Genomic DNA, 20,496 nt, shown 5'->3' with positions numbered 1-20,496 from the left:
CGAGCCAGAGGTGTGCGCTGGCCCACCAGCACTCCCCGAGCGGCGTTCTTGCGCCCAGGGCGCAGCAGCTGCGCCCAGCCCTCCGGGCGTGGGCGAGCTGGCCGCGTGTGCCTCGCTGCTTGACGGGAGCACGAGCCAATCAGAGCGAGAGGCCCGGGCTGCCATGTGACAGGCGAGGCGGCCCCTTTCCCTAACGCGGCCAGAGGGAGGAGAGAACCGGGGCTCGCCGCGAGCCTTCGAGAGCAGCGGCCACGGAGGAGGCGGCGGCTGCACAGGCTCGGTCCAGCGTGCATCCCCAGGCGCCCCGAGAGGCGGAGAGCGCGGAGGGCGAAGGGAGCAGCAGGACAGGAGTGGACAAAGCAAGATGGCAGGGATCTTAGCCTGGTTCTGGAACGAGAGGTTTTGGCTCCCGCACAATGTCACCTGGGCGGACCTGAAGAACACGGATGAAGCCACCTTCCCGCAGGCTGAGGACCTCTATCTCGCCTTCCCTCTGGCCTTCTGCATCTTTATGGTGCGGCTCATCTTCGAGAGGTAAGAAGGGCTGAGCACCCCTCCCCTCCCCCTCCCCACACACGCACACACACACGCGCGCACACTCAGTCGCGCGCACACGCACACTCGCGTGCTCTGTGGCGCACGCACCCGCGCCCCTAGCGCTCGCGTTCACGCCTCCCAACCTTTGTGTTCGGGAAGGGGTTGCTGACCTCTCTACCCGCTCGCCGTTCCGGGAGCCAGAGCGGGTCGGGCTTGCAGACGGATTTCCTCCCGGGTGCCCGGGAGGGGCCGCCGAGCCCTGGGGTCGCCCGCACTCCTCCTGGGCCGAGTGTCTCTTGGCGGCCGGGGCCGGCGAACAAAGGTGAGCGGCGGCCGGCCGCGGGACGCGCCGCACTCTCCCGGCGCTCGCCCTTCTCCACGCTGCGGGCACGCCCCGCTGCCTGGCGGAGCTTCCCCGCCAAGGCTCGCCTCCGCCCACCTGACAGGCAGGAACGTTCCGGACGCGGGGCCGAGAGGGCGAAAGAACCCCGCACACTTCGGTCCTTTCTCCTGGACACACGGGTTGTTGGGACCGTGTTTCAGAAGAATTTGCCAGGGACCCCTTGACTGGCTGCTGTTTGGTTTCCAACAGTGATACTGAGTGTCAGGCCCACAGTCCTGGGAAGTAGGTGACAATAGTTTGTAGGTTCCCAGCACTCCAGTTTCTATTAGCGGTTTCTTTTAAAAGAGGATGTGACAGGACGGGCGCACAGACTGCAAAATGGTGGTTTTTTTAAATAGATAGATGTCTCCTATGAATAATCATTTTTTTTTCTTTTGTAACGGTACATCATCTTTTGAAATGAATTGTAATATTAATGTTTGTATCATTCCCCGATTGGGTTGTAACATTGGGTCCTGAGTAAACTTGTGTTTCTCTTTTTGAATCAGTCTTAGTCACTAAACTCGATTGTGCCTGCCTTGCACTCTCTGGGTGCTGGGGAGATAAAACCAGGACGGCAGCACAAACCCGTCTTTCTCTACTGGAATCCTTACCTTTCCCCCATCAGATCACAAAGTAGAGTTTAGGCTCCATTTCTCACAACCATGCCACCTCTTTCCCCCTGTCCCGGTTCACCTTAGTTGTTTCTTGAGTTTTTGATCTGTTACTTTGTTTGCTGTTTCTATTTGCTTAAAACCACTATTGAGGATGGCAGAATTTCTCTTTTGTCCTTTGTTGCGGGAAATGGACACAGACAAAGCTTCACGGGAACAAAAAGTATTTTTTGTTTAAGGAAGGTGTATTTTTCAATGGGCAATGTGGCTTGAGAACTGAATCAGCTGCTCACATGCAGATACTAAAGGGCACAAAGGAGCAGACTTAGAGCCCTATTTTAAAAGGATTGGAATCCAGCACTGATAGTCACTGATCCTTTCCAGTGCTGAGACTTACTGTGAAAAGTGGGTGTGTTTGTAGGTTTAGAGTTGCTTCTGGAGCAAATGTTTACTTGCAGAAAAAATAGGACCTCATGTCTAGTCTTGCAATCTCTCCAAGACAGTCTCTCAGGAACAGCAGGTTGCTCTATGTTGGCACACAGTAGGAGCTCCCCACACAGTTGTAGAATGATACCAGATCAATTCTGGCCAACGTGTTGCTGTGCTCATAGTTAAGTTTGCATTTGAAAGAAAGGTGCAGTCCCTTGTTTTGGAAAACAAAAGTGTGTCAGCTGACGACCTATATGTAGAAAATTGCATTTTCCTGGCATGCTTCTTTCTCAGTGCTGATTCCAAAGGTATTAATTTGTTTGAAAAAAAAAAAAATCCTATGGAATGGAGGTAGCTTTGTATAGTTAGACTGTCTTCCTTAAAAAATAGCAAGTGGTGTAATAGTTGAAAATTGGAAGTTCAGTTTTGTTTTTCCCTATGTTTTTCCTTCTTTTGCCTCATAACTTTACTACCATTTATGCAGTCTATTGCTGCTTTCAACTATAAGTCACAGCAGATGTCCTTCGAATGCTGTAGAGTGTTGAACAGTTTCTTTCAGGCTGTTGACCTAAGTAGACATCATTCAGTGGCCGGTGTAAAATTTGAAAGTTTATGATTAGTGTTTGTAATAATAATTCAGGATGCTACTGACTTTTGCAAAGGTATTTGCTTCTTCCTCTAGTAATGACAAGTCTTTAATCATTCAGACTGTCTTGATTCTCTGAAAATCCAAGGGCACAGATGCATCCAGAATTACAAGTTCTACATGTTTCTCCTCTTCTAAATAACACATGCTGGCAGCCAACCTGTGGCCTTCATCTCGGTAACATCAGTTAAGGGCCTGAATCAATATGATTGAGCCAGTTGGTATTGTTACTGTAGTAGGACTCACTTCTATTACCCTTTTAGCATGTTTTGCATAAATATTTTTCTTTCATAGTATTCTATAAGGTATCATATTATTTAGCGAAGTCTGTTGTATTTCTCTTTGTAAAATGAAATATTGTTGGAATAGGAATAATTCCTGTAAGGATTCTATTCCTTTGGTGCTTTTATTGTAATTGATTTCAAAACTAAGAACATATCCGTGAAATACCTGATTGCCTAAGATCTTTATTTCATTGGATTGGAGTCTGTTATGCACTAATTGTGACTAAAATTGTGAATTTGAATACTGTCTCTATTTCTGTCCCTAAGGAGAATACACTCTCTCTATTTTTCTCAGTAAAGAGAAACACCAAAGAATTGACTGAATTGGGCTTTGATCTTTCCTTTTGTTCCTATTTGCATTTGCCTCCCACTGTTTGGGTGCTAGCAGTGGAGAAATTGGTGGCCAGAATAGTGCCATATTTTAGTAGCATGTGAATAACAGTGTGGATGCCCAGAACGGTTGGTCAGAAGTGGGACAACTTAAATTCAGTAACTTTTGGCAACGTCTGTGAATAGCTCAAAGGTTGGTGTTTTTATTTATTTATTTTTTAGGTTGGTGTTTTAGCATACCCTTTTTTCTATACCTAGCTCTGGATAGAAACACAAAGGACTGCTGTGGGTATAACTTGCTTGACAGCACAAAATATCTCTTGTTTTATAAAAAACAGGTCATTTCTTTTAGAATGAAAATTACAGTGTATTTCATTGTATTATGTTGCTAGCTTGATGACAAGGAAGGATATTATTTAATAATGTAGCATTATCATCTGTTTGAAGAATTCCTTGATTTAATGCTTATTTGGACTCAGTAACTCATTCTCAGACTCTATAATAAATGCTTCTTACAAATTCACTTTTTTCAAAACTGTGTATTACTATGGTAACCGTAAGTTCTGCTGAATTTCTGTTTGGGAATAAGTTTCTTTAAGTTTGTTATAAAGGTAGTTGTAATGCATTTTCTTTCTTTTTGTGAGTTAAAGGGAGAGATGCAAAAAGTGTTGACTGAGAATCAGTGATCAAGTTCTAGCCAAACTTCTGGGTCAAAGTTGGGCAGCCACCTCATTTCTCTCTGCTTTATTTTCTCCTCTATACAGTAAAGCTGATGGACTTCATAATCTAATCTTACTTTTTCTTTACAAATTAAAATCTCGTGGAACTTTGAAAGAGTTTAAATGTCATTTTTTTTTTTTTGCAGGTAGAAATAAGCCATCTAAAAATAACGACCTACCGCCACACTAATATCCCAGCCAATTTTTGTTTTTTATATTTTCCACATATGACTTGAGTCAAAAGAATACCTTGGACTATTATCACTATGTTCTAAAAGCCACAGTATTTCAGAATATCTAAAAGAGAAGATTCTATAGAGACATTGCTCTCTTTCCACTGAACTTTTGTAGATGGACTGCCAGAGTAGATCTGGTACCTCTTAAAGAGACTGTATGTGAAATGAGAAGCCCTTTCCCTTCAGGTTGGGTCTCATAGCTCCACAATATGAAAACTGTCACCCTCAAGGAGACTGAAAATGGTCTTGCATGACTCATTCAGCCACATGACCTGGTGCCCCTAAACCTTGAAGGTACTGTAGTGTGTCATGTGTGTCTGAGGGAAAGTCAGGTGATGTGGGTGAGGAACTCCAGAGAGCCAGAGAGTGTGGGATGGAGAGAGAATAGAATGACTGAGGATGTATTCTTGATGGTTAGAGGGATGCAGAGAAGAGTGAGAGACTTCCAGGGATCATTGGGGTATCAGGTAAGATTTGGCTGTTAGGAGAGGTTCATTACTGAAAGATGATCCTGTAATGTACCTTATAACAATAACACTAATACCATTAAATGTATTTTAAAAGAGTGTTCAAAGGACTGAAAATTCATGTCTCCGCAAAATTGCAAAAATAAGTTGCAACCCTTAACCCCCAAAGTGTGGCTATTGGTGATTAGGTAATGAGGTCTGTGATTAGTACCTTTTGTAATTAGTACCCTCATTTAGAAGGCCCCAGTGAGCTCTGCCCCACTTGAGGGGGCTATCAATATGAAGAATGTGCTGTCATCAGTTGCCAAATCTCTTGGCACCTTCATCTTGGACTTCCCAGTCTCCTGCACAGTGAGAAATGAATTCCTGTTGCTTATGAACCACCCCATCTATGGTGTTTTCTTGTAGAGCCTGAAGGGACCTAAGTAGGGTTTTTGAGAACAACTTGCATTACAAACACAGTTTTTCTCAGACAGTGAGTACTGGGTTTTTAATTCTATAAATAAACCTGTCTCATTTGTTACATGATGGTGGGATTCAGATGAAAATGATGGATATCTAATTTGCCATAGACTGGGAGAAGAGGCAAGAATTGGTTCAGACTAAAATAGATTTCCTGCTCCCATTTGTGATTGGGATAGACAGATTGGATTACAATGAATGTTTTGTTGGAAAACAACCTAAAATCAAAGGCATGGTATTCTTTGTAGAATATTAAAAGAGCATTCTCATAAAATACAAGATCTGCATTTACAGGATGCAGTAGTTTAGGTATTTGTAATAGACTGACTTACGGATAAAAGGCATAGTGTTACTCTTAGTCCCTTAGTGAATAGTGTTCTTTTTATTTTTTTTTAAGATTTATTTATTTATATAAACAGAACTGGGGTACAGGCCAGAGGTGTGGGGAGGGAGGTGAGAGGATTAATCAGAGACAGAGTGGGCAGCAGAACAGGCAGATCGATGAAGTACACTGTTGAGGGGAGCAGGAGGGCAGGCAGGAGAGGTCTGCCATGCCATGTGGGTCACCTCCGGGGTTGGGGATGGACCTCGCATTGAAGCTGCTGCGGCTAGCTTGCAGTGCTGCATCCTAACCCATTGTGCCACCAAAATCTTATTGACACAAAATCTTATTGTCCTCTTCCCATCTTCATTTGATTAAGGTGATAAGGATTTCTTAAAATGATTCAGGATACTGGAATTCTTAATATTGCTAGCAAGTAATTAGTTGTCTCACTTAAAGCCTTGAGAAAATCCATTTTTTCCTTTCTTTTTATTTGTAAAAATAAGAGATAATGTGTTTTCCTCCTTTGGCTCAAGGATCCTTCTATGTTAGCGCTCCCTCTGAAAAATCTTTATTCATAAGGTTTTATGCGTTGAATCTCCCCACTCCCAGCCCCTTTAATTATGATTTTATAAGTCTTTTGTGGTTGTTCTTTCCTGTCACTGTTATCTATATTGACTTCTCTATACACCTATCCTATGGTATAATTGACATAAAATGGGGATTTTCACAAAGGGTGTTTGAGTTGGCTCATTAGCTCTTCTGAGGATGATTGAGTGTCCAGAGCACAACGCCTGAAAATTATGCTGGTGTTCATCATTTATTTCATGTTTTGCTATCAAGAATGACTGCTGTTTTTAATGAATAATTTTTTATTATAATTCTCAAAGTAAAAGTAACAAATAATATTTATTCCCCAATGTGTGTTTATCACTTTACATGGTTCACTTCTTTTAATCTTTTCTCCAGTCCTAGGAGGCAAATAATTTTCCCTTAATATTATAAAGGTAATGTTGGAGCCAGATTTCTTGATCTCCTAATATTTTGATCTCCTATTTTAAACCAGGTATCGTGACATCATAATGTATGTGTATATATTGTGTGCAGCTCTTTGCTACTTAAATATATAATATGAACATTTTCCATTTAATTAAACTTACTCAAAGATATTTTTAAGAACTCTGCATTATAACTCAGATTCTGCACTCTGGATATACTACAGTACACTTAACTAGTCCCCATATTGTTGTTGGAGATTTAGGCTATTCCAGTTAGTGTATATAAAGCTTTTAATTCCTGATGACTTCCTAAGGAACATTAACTAGGAATGGCATTTCTAAAACACTAAAGTGTACTTGATAAACAGATTGCCATATTGTCCGAAAAGACTATAGCCACCGTCATATCCTTGTCAATATGCTGATTATCATCATATGAGTACACCTTTGCTTTGAAGGTTAACTAGCTATTACAGTTGTGTTTTTTTTTATATTACTCAAAATGAATTTACTTCAAATACTTACATTTCTTAAAAAATATATTTTTTAAGTTTTTCGGTACAAGAATTAAGGTGCAGACCCCCATGTTTATTGCTGCTTTATTTACAATTGGAAAAACATGGAAGCAGCCCAAATGCCCAAAAGTAGATGACTGGATAAAAAAGATGTGGTACATATATACAATGGAATATTACTCAGCAACCAAAAAAGAGAAACACATGTCTTTCGCAGTAACTTGGATGGAGCTGGAAAAGATCATGCTTAGTGTGATAAGCCAGAAAGAGAAAGAAAAATACTGGATGGTTTCACTCATAGCAGGAGTATAATGGACCAGGCGAGAAAATAACAAGAATAATGAACAGCCATATACCAGAGACATTTTGTGGGGGTGGAGTGGGGAATGGGATTAAAAACGGGGGTGGGGGTGGGGAGGGAAGTGCACGAGATTATGGTGATGGCACACAGGTGACTTGGTGATGGGAAACCTGCGGCGATTACAATTGAGATGGAAAAAAAAATGTACAAAATGATGTAAAAATAGACTATTAAAAATGATTAAAAAATATGAATTAGTTTGAAGAAGGAATTAAAACAAGCACAGGAAAGCATCACCAAGTCAAAACAATGGCTACCTAGAAAACAGAATTAAAAAAAAAAATAAGAATTCGGGTGCAGGTCAGAAATGCAGGGGGTGAGAGGATTCACCAGGGGCAGGGGTAGGGAACAGTACAGACAGACTGGGTGAAATACACTGCTGAGAGAAGAAGCAGTGGGTGAGATGAGAGGTCTGCTGGCCATGTGGGTCAGCTCAAATGGCTGGGGATGGAACTCGGGCCATAATGGTGATGGCATGGCAATTTAACCCCTAGGCTACCAGGGAGGCCTTACTTATACTTATTGACCACTCATATTTGATTTTCTGTGAATTAATGTGTTTTCCTATTGTTAGGAACCACATTTTGGTAGGCGAGTGATGGTCTTTGACTTTCTTTTTTTAAAAAATATTTATTCGTACAGAACTGGGGTACAGGCCAGAAGTGCAAGGGCAGTGAGAGGGTTCACCAGAGACAGGGGGGAGAAAAGGAAGATTGACGAGGTACACTGCTGAGCAGAGCAGTGGGTAAGATAGAAGAAGTCTGCTGAGCCATATGGGTCACCTCTGGGGTGGGGATCAAACTTGTGCTGAAGGGGCTGTGGCCAGCTTCACAGTGCAGTGCTTTTACTCGTTGTGCCACCAGGCAGGGCCCTGACTTTCCTTTTTTTTTTTTCTTTAATGCAGAATGATTTTGTCCTGACATGTTTTTCTGATCATATATCTATACTTTGATTTCTGTTCCCCACTGCTCCAAACAATCTAAGTCACTATCATTAGGGAGGAAGTTTACCAGATTTTGTATAGTGGGAGGGATGCATTCAAGTGGATGAAGTAGATAGTATCTTGAATTTATTTAGAAGAACTAGGCAGAGAGAAAGAGCTTGGAGAGAGCTTGAGGGATTAACATTTATGTGAATACTCAGAGATAGAACCTAAGCTTTCATATTATATTTCTGTAGTTTGGTTAAAAGTGATAAGTAGACTAATCACTTAATCATTAGTAAATGAGATACCACTGAAATGAGATACCAAACAATATAAGACAACACAGGATGGCTGCTTTGAGAGGAACACAGGGAGGAAGGAGGTGACCCAGTGGCCTAGGGCAGGGTACTTTGGGTCCTGGGATGATGGGGTGGTATGGGACGCACATCTGAGAGTGAACCTATATCCCTAGATCACATACAGTGTGTAAACAAATGCTACCTTGATTAAAAAAGAAGAAAAGAAACAGAGAGAGGTGAAAGAGAGAGGAGAACAAAGAAAAAATAACAAGTGTTGGTGAGGATGTGAGGGAATTGGAACCTGGTTCACTGTTGGTGAGAATATGAAATGATGCAAGCTGCAGTGGAAAGCAGTATAGAGGTTCCTCAAAAATTAAAAATAGAATCAGCACATGACTCAGCAATGTCACTTCTGGTATAGGCCCCAAGGAATTGCAAGCAGGGTCTCAGAGATATTTGTACACTTATGTTTCTAACAATATTATTCACTAGCGCCAAAAGATGGAAATGCTCAAGTGTCCAGCAACAGATTAGTAGATAAACAAAATGTGGCCTGCATAGGCAATAGAGAATTAGTCAGCCTTAGTTAACAAGGATTCTGACATTTGTTATGACATGGAAGAGAATTGAGGACATCATGCTCAGGTCACAAAGACAAAAAAATCTATTATTGTATGATTGCACTTATATGATGTTTACATGCATTTACAAATTCAGAGAATGGTGATTTCCAGGATCTGGGGGAGGAAGAAATGGAGAGCTGTTTCAAGGGCATAGAGCTTCAGTTTTATAAGATGAAGAGAGATCCAGAGATGGCTGGCAATATTGTTTGTGAAATATGTGAATCGACTAAATGCCACTGAACTGTTAAGTTGTATGTTCTGTGTATTTTACCAGAACTAAAAATAATTACAAGGAAAGAAGAGTCATTGACTAAAGAAAGAAAAACTCATTTATTGGCAGTAATGGGTTTCATTTTCTAAGCTGGATAGTTTTCTATTTAGGAACAAACATCATGGTCCTTGGTTTCAATTCATTGAGCCCTGTTTGTTTTAAATTCCCTTGGATTCTAGAAGCCCTTCTCTCTAAAATTATCTGGCATGGGTAGGTGGGAGGTGAAGGGTGGTGGAAGGAAGGCTGAAGTTTGAAGAGTGCTAAGTACTCTGGGCCTTTTTGTAGACACTTCAACCAGACAGCTTTCTGCAGCCCATTTGTTAACTTGGCAGCTTAATAATAAGTTGGCACATTGAAAAAAGGAAAGCAAAAAGCACACTGCATAGTTTCTGAGGATCCCTGGGATTAAATTAAAGGTGTCCTAATGAGTTCACAATCCATTTAAAGCAAACCAATATGATAGGCTAAAATTCTAGTAAGATCTCTGAGAGATTTCTCAGAGAAGACATGACCTGACTCTCTTCTTACCTGTCAAATTTTACACCCATTTTGTAAGCACATGATCTAAACACTTGGATGTTTGAACATGATTTTATTCAATGCTGCATACCATAAGGCAGTTGGCTGTAGGCAGTGACAGTAGTTTTCCAAGTTGTGCTAGTGTTTGGTTATTGTACGACACATTGCTTTACATAATTCATCTGCAAGATCATTTTTGGAAGGTGTGTGTGTGATTTGTTTTCTTTTCCTTACCACTAACCTTCACAAAATGGACTTCTCTTGGACCACTCCCGTTTTTTGAATCTTATCCGTGCTTTTATTACCTCTGAATTGGATTGTGGAGACTGGTATTGGCAGAGGTGGGGTTGGAGATACACAAATGGTTTTTTATTGCATTCCAGTTTTACTAGGTAGCCTTTCACACAGTGACTTAGGGGTAACATTTGTTTGTAACTTGCCAGTGTCTACATAAATATCATATCTTATCTTAGAAGTTTTCAGGTTTCAAAGTTAGTAATATGCCCTAAGCTGATTCCTTCTATCTTTTCCTCCCTCCCTTCTTTCCTTCCTTCTTCCCTCCCACCCCCTGCTCCCCTTTCTTCTCTCTCTCACCCTTCTCTTCCCTCTCTCCCCTTTCCCCACCTCTCTTCCCTTTTCTCACTCTACATCTCTTTGTTCCTACTCCCCTACCCCATATCCTCCCTCCTCTTTCCCTTCTCCCTTTCCTTCTTATTATCACTGGCACAGATCCTTTAAAGGAAAGTCTTAGAAGCAGAGGTGGCTTACAGGATTGAGAGTAAGGGAAAGAATGGAGGGAAAACCATCTAAAATCTTGTCCGGAGACATAGTTTGGCAGGTATCACAGTAAAAGCTGCCAGCTAGTCTAAGTAGCTCTGTAGATACTGTCTTAACAGATCACCATTTCAAAGCAGAATAAAGTGACTTGGTGATTTAAGGATAGTTGCAGTTTTGGACACAACAGCTTGAGTGAAGGAAAATTGAGAACCAAGCAGTCACTTAGGCATTGTGGGGATCAAGAGACTATAAGGGCTTTGTGTGTTGTTAGGTGTGTCTTTGAGTAGACTTGAGGGTAAGAGTGCTTTTAAATTATGTTACATTTTATTCATGTGTTGCGATTAGTTATTAAATTATTATACTTAATCAGAAATACATAGGCCATATAGTACAGCTATATCCCTACTGGAATGAGGAGGAAAATGGGTGGGATACCAGAAAAACCATGGAATTTGGGATTAAATCCAAACATTGTCCTTTAAATCAGCTTCACAGAAGTGAACAGTGTACTGGCTGAAATTTGGTGTTCTCACTTGTAACATTAGGAGCATGCCTAATGTGTGATATCAAAACACCATATGAAGATGTTCTTAAAGGGGACTCAGTGAAAACTATGCATCATGTAAAATGTAATAGATACCATATTATAGTATATAGCAGTACTTGAGAAAGAATATTCTGCAATGTGATGTGGTATACTGGGTATGTGGGTGGGGAGGTGAGGGCTGGGAGGGGGTGCAGCTTGTGGAGGCAGTAGGACCTGTTTATATATTTGATCCTGGAACTGGAGGATTTACATGTTCTGTGGATGAGTAAATATTTAGTTTTACACAGGCATGGAAGTTGCCTCAGTCTCTTTAGCACTATGCCTACTTAGGGAGGAGAATGCTTTTAAACCTTTTCTCAACCATTAATAATGATGTAGACTGTAGGCCAGAGACTTGCAGAAAACAATTGCTCATGGTAGGATTTTAGGCAAGTGATGGCCGTGCATTTGGGGAGAGTCAGGATGATGGTGTTCCTCTGAATGGAATTTTCTCAGGAGACACTTTATGGAGGTTGCTTTATGCAGGCACATAATGTATCTCCCACAGCCCTATCTGGCCCTTGTTTGTTGCATTTTCAAGAAAAACTCAATTGGATTTTAAATTATTACATAGCACCTGTTAATGGTAAACATCAAATTCACCATTTATATTGACTTAAGAGATGAGCTGATTCTGGCCCAGCTACTTACCAGTGACAGCAGATTATTTAACCTCTCCATGCTTAGTTTTCCTCCAAAACTCATAGGAATAAATGAAATAATGTACACATTGAATGTAGGGTCTCGCCTTTCAAAGAAAATTTCTGATTCTGTCAGTTGTTGTTAGAGGAAACAGCCATGGCAACTTAGTGAAGAACTGGGCCCGACTGCCTCACACTCATGTAATACACTTTACTGCGATTGTGCATTAATATTTAGACAGCACAGAAGTATTATTATTATTATTTTTTTCATGAGCGCCTCCCGAAAAAGGAAATGCTGGAAGCTAACATCATTCTGACCTTAATTTGGTTATGAAGAAAAAACAAATTCACTTGGATACTTAAGAAGATGCAAAGATTCAAAATGAAATGAATAAACATGTATTCTTATCCTTGAGAGAAACAAATCTATGCCCTCTAAATTTGAGCTGCCCTGTGTGTGGGGGTGTGTGTGTGTGGGGGGGGGAGGGATTCACTAGGCTGACCAAGGTTTACTGGCACCTGCTCTGGTTAGCGCCTCTGCTGGTTCTGCTCAACTGAAATTCAGTTTGTGAGTAGTTAGGTGTGTAAATAATTTAAGAAGATGGTTAATTTTTTTTTTTTTTAACCAGGATGGAGAGCATATTGGAATGATCAAATATGACGTCTGTCGTGAGCGGTCTTTTACATTTTACATTACATTTAAGGCCAAGGTAGAACCACTATGTTGTAGAATGACAAATGATAAAAATTTGCCTCTTTTTCAATTCAGCAATAGATTGAGTACTTACAAAGGAAATCGAAAACTCATTCATTAAACAATGCATGAATCTATCATATGTCAGACACCAGCGGAGGGAATGGTGGCGGGAGGAGTCTGCCCAGGTGCACACTGCCAAAACATGTGTTCCCTGCAGATTTAAAACAACATTCAATTGTCTAAAAGTTGGTTTGCTTTTTAGTCGCACCATGTGCAGGCAACAATAAACAGATTTGACAGAGTGAAAAAAAGTGCCCCTCCCCACCAGGGCACACAGTTCCTACCACTAGCTCTTGGAATCCCAACCTCTTGGAACACTACTGCCAGATGCTCTTAGGGTGTAGAGAATCTGAAGCTCGCACTTTGAGAAATGCTGACAGTGGTAAAGTCTCCACCTCCTATCTTGTATATCAGGACACCGAAGCCTACAGAGATGCAGTGACTTGCCTTTTGCCACCCTCCCAGGTCCTGGTGGAACCTAGCTTTTTAGAGAACCCCCTGTGTGCCGAAGTAGAGTGACAGCTGCTCCCAGGATCTCTGGAACTGTCCCAGGAATGCCTCAGTCGGGAAAAATGGAATCAGTCACCCCACTCGATTGTCCTGTTAAAAGCCTTGCTGGCCTGGTCATCAGCCAGATTTTTTTTTTCCCCTCACAACAGAATGACCACTCTGCCCTGCCTAAACGTGAAGAACCGAGGAGAGACATTTCCCTGGTGACTGAGAAGTGACACCTGCTCCACTGTCACTGTCCCGCATTCCACAGTCGGGAAAAATGGAATCAGTCACCCCACTCGATTGTCCTGTTAAAAGCCTTGCTGGCCTGGTCATCAGCCAGATTTTTTTTTTCCCCTCACAACAGAATGACCACTCTGCCCTGCCTAAATGTGAAGAACCGAGGAGAGACATTTCCCTGGTGACTGAGAAGTGACACCTGCTCCACTGTCACTGTCCCGCATTCCAGGGCCCTTTTTAAAAAGTCCATTGTAGAGAGGCTCCCCATGTAAGTGTGGGTAGGTGGCCTAAGGGCAGAACTCTTTCTGCAGGGCTAGTTCTTGGTGCCGTGAGTCCTCCTGAACATGTTTATTCTGTGTTAGAGATCACGTACTTGCTTTGTTCTAACACCCCAGAGCAAGTTAAGCTTCCACGTTTAAATGGCTGTTTTTTCAGAATTGTGAAAGTACTGGGGAGAGACCAAAAATAGAGACAGGTAATGGTTGTTAAGCAGCAGTTATTTTGAAAGAGTGTGCAGACAGTCAAGTGGTTTTCTCTGTATACATCTTATGTTCATGGTTCTGTTGCATGCTACCATGTGTGAAGCTGACTTTTGCAACTGTGGGTGCCTGTGGCTGATTTGAGAGAACTGGGTCCCTGAAATCAATGTTGCAGAGAGCTGTATTGCTGTATTTTAGAGTTGAGTGAGGGAAGTATTAGAAAGTTCGAGCTGCTCTGCCATTGCCTCCTTGAGACACATGTTTCAGCTACAGGTCGCCAAGCAGCAGAAAGGTTTGCCTAGTGCCTGTTTGTGTGCCCAACTCCATCCATGTCATGGCACAGAGTCCAGCCCTGTAAGATTGGGTAGAGGGTCACTAATCAAGCTTAAGACTTGTCATAGTTGGGCCCTCCCTGGTGGTGCAACGAGTTAGGATGTAGCACTGCAAGGTGGCTACAGCCACTTCAGTGTGTGTGCAATCTCCGCCCCAAAGTTGACCCACATGGTGCGGCAGACCTCTCCTGACCTGCCCGCTGCTCCCCTCAGCAGTGTACTTTGTCGATCTGCCTGTTCTGCTCCCCACTCTGTCTCTGGTGAATCCTCTCACAGCCCCTGCACCTTTGGCCTGTACCCCAGTTCTGTATGCATAAGTAAATAAATCTTAAAAAAAAAAAAAGACCAGTCAGTTTATCAGACCTTGAAATGACTGGGCCCTTTTTTGCTTAGCACTTTCACTTCTCTTTACTTTTTCCTTTCCTGGCAAAGTGTAGCTCTGTCTTTCCTCACACCTCAGGTTGCCAGGGTAAGTGGAATCTCCTGACTGACAGACCCCTTTACCTTATAGTTCTGAACACTGTTGCCACTGTCTTGTCATTGTGATTCACTGTGGCTTAGGTCCCATCAGAAGGAGAGTTAATAGGAAGTATCACCTCACACATTGCTAACTTAATTTTTTTAGTGTTTGAAATTCCTGAAATGAATAATATCTAGTAAGTGTTCTTTCTGATTTCAAAAAATAGCTCCATGGTTTTAGACATTATTTTGATAACAAAACAAAAAAAGTATTAAGTAATGCAATTTGTAGAACAGCAGTTTGTTTGGCAAGCAGGTTCCCACTTTCACAGTTGAGGATGAGACACACATGTTGCACAGAAAGTAGAACCAAGCCTGGGTTGCCTTTCTTTCCATCAGTTTCCTTTCCATTTTCCAGCCAGTGTCTAATTCTTAACTCAGAGATCAAGTGCAAGGAATTTCTGTTAATTTAAATCATGTAAAACTTTTTTTGAACTGATGCACCTAGCTGCTACAAACTTCTTAACAGCCCAACTTGTTTTCCCTCCACCTAATGTTAGGTCTGGAAAGTTTTCCAGTGTTGGTGAAACCACTTTATAATGCCACCGTATCCTATTGTTCAGGTATTTCAGATATCATTTAACTGTTTTCTCTCTAAGTACCATTAGGAACAATGTGGTAACATCATTTTTATCAGTCTTGTTTGTAGTTGTGTTTATTTCTCTAAACTAACATACAAAAGTAGAATTGCTAGTTCGATAATGTACAAAGTTAAAATTTTAATGGCTTTTAAGAAAAATTATACCAATTTACCCATCTCCTCTACCCACTGATCTCTCTACACTGTGAAAATATCTCCACTCTTTGACTTAACCTGATGCAAATTTTATGTAAAGTTTATAAACCATCCTGGTCTGTAAAAACAAAACAATAAACAGCCACTGTCTTAACTTGGTGGTTTGACCAAACAACAGAAGTTTAGAACTCTGTCTAGGAAGGCAAGTTAATAATACCTGCCACGAAAAGACACAAGTCTGTCCCTTTATACCTGAGAGGTGGGAATAGTAATAGTAAAAAAAAAAGAGAGAGAGAGAGAAATTCATTTACACTTACAATATTGAGCTTTGTGGCATCTACAACCATTTATTTAATAAATCTTTGTCTCACAAATTTATACCCTTCTAACTCATTGCCTGGGCTTACTTAAGTAACAGGATTGATGTTTTGTGATATTTCTTTACAACAAATGTAAATCTATTATAGATACTAAATATTTTATATGATGTATATAAAATCATGAATGAAAAAAATCTCAGCTTGTACTGTTTCCTAATAAGTTATTATGATGATTTTTTATGATTATCTTATGATTAAGATATCCTGGAGTTGAAAAACTTGTATGCAACAAGTCATCAAGTAACAAGTAGCCAAGATTCAGTGAGTCACCAAGAATGAAGAACTCAGGAGAAGCTTTAAAATCTAGAATTAGGTTATTCTGCAGGAAGACAGTACATTGCCCACCCCATTTTCCTCCCAGTCAGGTACATTGTTCTCTCTGTTCACTATACCTGTATAGTGACATATATTAAAATATTTGATTATTACATAAATGATCAGAGACAAAGAAAATACTTAAAACTACCATGAACACATGTATTCCCATCACTTATATGATTGCTAGCATTTTATCATTTTTTTTCCCATATGGTACAAAATAAACTGCAAATATTGTGACACTTAATAGAATATGCATTTATTATGTAAGAATAGAGACATTCTAAGGAAGTTTATTGTGTTAAAATTATTTAATTTTTATTGTAATATTGATTTCTAAGAACAATATTAGTTTTTTGGGTAATATATGATTTTGGTGTTATGGATTAGTGTATTCATGTTCAGATAATTAGCCAGAACTGGAATTGTGAAGATCGTGGTATTTTTATTTTATTTTTTTGAGCACTTTCCTTACAGTTTCCCCTACTAACTGTACCAGTTTATGTTCCCATCAACAGTGTGTGACTTCCCTTTTGTCCATTATTCCTCACACTTGTTGCTTTTTGTCTTTTGATTGCAGCAGCAGTTCTCACAGGTGTGAGGTGATATCTTGTGGGATTGCTTTGCATTTTAGGATGACAAAAAGTAACTTCTTGAAAATGAATTTCACATCATAGAACTACATTTGTTTTTGTTTTTGGATGCATTGCTCCAAAGCTGTAGAAACCTATGTTTAAGGTTTTGGTAAAATTATAAGGTGAGGGAAGATCATAAATTTAGATCTGATGACTAAATTTAATAGATGAATAAAAAATAAGGCGGAAGTGATGCTTTAATGGAAAACATGGGCACGATTATACACAAAATATTTTGCTTTGATATTTTATGGAACTTGTGTCCATGGGTTTGTTTTGGGAAACCATAAGTTTTCAAGTAGCTAGTAACTCAGTAGCAGTTCATGAATAATATTTCTTGGCTTTAGTAAGTAAATGTAAAGCACATTGACTTGTAAATCTACTTGTAAGACTCATGTAGGTCAGGCAAATATTTCTCAAGAGTTTTGGCTCCTGCCCCTGATGCGGTGGTGTTTACACTACAAGATCTTGTTTGGTCTTGTAGCATGGAGACTTCAGAGCTCCAAACTGACATTTGGACGACAGATACCTCCTCAGAATGCAGACTTGCTATTCCTGTTGACTAAATGAACCTGAGAACATGAGGAGTTTGAATATAGGAGATATAACTTCAATAAATGATCACAGGGTTAAAATGATAAATAAATCAAACATGTTTTATTATAAAATATTATGTTGATATTACATAATTATCATCATTATCAGTCCCATTCACTGAAAGATTCACAAAAGAAGTTTGCTCATCTTCCCCAAATTAATTAATTCTTTCTTTTTTTTTTTTTTTAAGATTTATTAATTTGTTCATACAGAACTGGGGTACAGGCCAGAAACTCAGGGGCAGCGAGAGGCTTCACCAGAGACAGAGTGGAGAGCAGAACAGGCAGATTGACTAAGTACACTGCTGAGGGGAGCAGCGGGCGGGTCAGGAGAGGTCTGCCTCGCCATGTGGTCACCTCCGGGGCAGGCGGGAATAGAACTCATGCGGAAGTGGCTTTAGTTTCTCAGTGCTGTGCTTTAACCCGCTGCGCCACCAGGGAGGGCCAATTCTCTCATTTTTTTTAAGATTTATTTACTTATGAATACAGAACTGGGGTACAGGCCAGAGATGCAGGGGCAGTGAGAAGATTCACCAGAGACAGAGTGGGGAACAGAACAGGCCGATTGACAAAGTACACTGCTGAGGGAAGCAGCATGGAGGTCAGGCGAGGTCTGCCGCGCCATGTGGGTCACCTCTGGGACAGGGATCGAACTCATGCTGAAGTGGCTTTAGCTCTTAGCGGGGTGCTGTAACCCACTGTGCCACCAGGGAGGGCCCACCAAATTAATTCTTGAACAGAAAAATGAATCTCACTGCACCGTGACCCTTTCTAGACAACTCTTTCTTTTCCCATTAGCAACACCTTGTCCTTCTTGAGACTCGGAAGGAAACTGATAAAGAAAAAAAATCTGTACATTCTTAGTATGGGAAACTGTCCAACAGTAAAATCTGTAGTATTCAAAGAAAACTACAACCCTGTCCTCCGACAACCACTTGTAATTCTTCTGTGGAACTTTTCTATGCACTCCAACATAAATATCTCTCTATAAATATTATTTGATACAAACAATATATGTTTTGTTGTACTTTGTTCCTCGCACAAATGTTTTGTGTGTAATTTTAACATAAATAAAAAACATATAATTTAATACAATTTATTTAACCAGTCCACTATTAGTATATCTTTAGATCATTCCCAACCACATGCTAATAAAAGTAATACTCTGGTGACTATTTTGGTACATTTATCTTTGTTTACATGTGAATTTCTTTAGAACAAACTCCTGTTAGTGTAAAGTTGCTGGGTCATTTTTTATTTTGATAGGTATTGTTGAGTTGTTCATATTACCACCAGGAAAAGTTTCTATCATGATATGTAACTGAACTTTCAATTATTTGCCAAATTGACTGTGTGAAAAAAATGGTATAATTTTAATTTACCTTGATTTTTAAGTGAGAGAACATTTTCGTGTTTTTATTTTTTTAGCACAACTTGATATTTTTGTCTTAGGGGTGTGTTTATTGATTTGTAAAGGTTATTTATGCAGTTAAAAATGAGCTATCCCCCATGTATATTATGATATATGCCTCTGTTGTCTTTGGACTTTAATTATAATATTTTTTCTGGGATGATTTCTTTTTTTCTATGATTATTCTTTGACCATGTCAGTTTCCAAGGAGAACTGCCCTCCTTCCTCTCACTTGCTTGAGTGTTAAGATCCTGCTGTCTGCATTCTGAGACTTGAACAATAAGATGGAGCAGAAGGTCCTGTTTGGTTTTCAGGTTTTCATTATTTAGTTCCTGTTTTTGGTCACTGTGCTCAGAATCCCAAAGGTCAGACACGCGGTCAGGTCACCTTCTCCAGGAGAAAACCACTTCTCTGCTGGGGCAGAAGGGAGCAGCCACGAGGCTACCAGACTGAGTCTGGAGGCTTTCTGTTCCCTAAACAGACTTTGGACCAATCTGCTCACCATCCTCCAGAAATATCAGGTGCCTGCAGTTCTTGAATATTTCTGGCATCATCTACCCTAAAGCCTTGCAACTCAGAGCGTGGACACAGACCACGCAACATCTGTGCACATCACCAGGAGCTTGTTAGGAATGCCGCTTCAGTTGCCAGCCCAGACCCACTGAGTCAGCAGCTATACTGGATAAGGATTGCCAGGTGGTTCTTACCCATGTGGAAGAGTAAGATATTTCTTTTGACTTTAAGCATGGCAGGCAGTGAAGCTTCAGCTGTCTCCACTTGGCTGGATCAGTTACCACTCACTCTTCTGTTTTCCTTCTGCCAAAATTTTAAGTAAGCTTACCTGTTATCATCTTTTATTCTTTTGGAATTTATTTCATTTATTCTTTAGGTGATTTTGGTGAGTTTCCAATAGGCCTTACAGAGAAAAACACTTAATTTACTATTTAATAAAAATAGTTATTTTTATTTCCAGTTATTTTTGCTTGCATGTTTAAATCTTTGATTCACCTTGAACTTATTCTAGTGTCAGAGAATTCCAGATTCCTCCTAATTGGTTAACTAGTTGTCCTAACATGAGTTAGTAAATTCATATTTTTCTCCTTTATTTAAAATGTTTCCTCTATCATGTACTAAATTTCCACTGTACTTTTGCTATTTTGTTGTAACTTTATCTCTTACTATCTGGTAGTACTGATTGTTTTTATAAGACAGTTTTAAAATTGTGAATTAAAATAAATGGTTTCTGTATATCCCACTTACTTAATCTTAACTTTTATTCATTTCATTTTTATGTTTATGTACACAAAAGAATTGAGACACCAATGTGTTTCATTTCTAATAAGATGTTAAAATTATATGTAGTTATGATTTTTCCATAGGTATATGTACATATATTGTGGACTTTTTTCCTCATATATGACAAATTTGAAGCTATTCCTAGTAGAATCTTTTTCTTCCCATCTTTTCAGATGTGTGCACTGTAAACACTGTTAAGTGCTATAGAAAGTTTGATGGCATAATTATGATGTGACAAGCAAGTAATGCATTGTGATTACTTTTACCTACGATCGAGATGTTTGCTCAGATCCTCCTCAGCGGGCCCGTCCAAAGCACAGTCTTGTATTTGAATTCTGTCACCACTGCTCATTAGAAGG

General features: G+C 40.2%; 1 protein-coding gene across 1 annotated transcript in view; it reads left to right on the top strand.

The window, feature by feature from the left end:
• The first annotated feature begins 249 nt into the window (after positions 1-249).
• The window catches only part of CERS6 (ceramide synthase 6), a 254,533-nt gene continuing 234,286 nt past the window's right edge, over positions 250-20,496 (top strand). The window contains exon 1 of the mRNA XM_004674575.2: positions 250-534. Coding sequence (XP_004674632.1) covers positions 365-534 — 170 coding nt within the window. The 5' untranslated portion in view covers positions 250-364. The remainder of the gene's footprint in view (positions 535-20,496) is intronic.

Source organism: Condylura cristata, unplaced genomic scaffold (assembly GCF_000260355.1).
Source record: "Condylura cristata isolate star-nosed mole 26May11 unplaced genomic scaffold, ConCri1.0 scaffold00002, whole genome shotgun sequence".
Taxonomy (NCBI): Eukaryota; Metazoa; Chordata; class Mammalia; order Eulipotyphla; family Talpidae; genus Condylura; species Condylura cristata.
The sequence above is the reverse complement of the archived record's forward strand: the minus strand, read 5'-3'. Positions and strand labels throughout refer to the sequence as shown.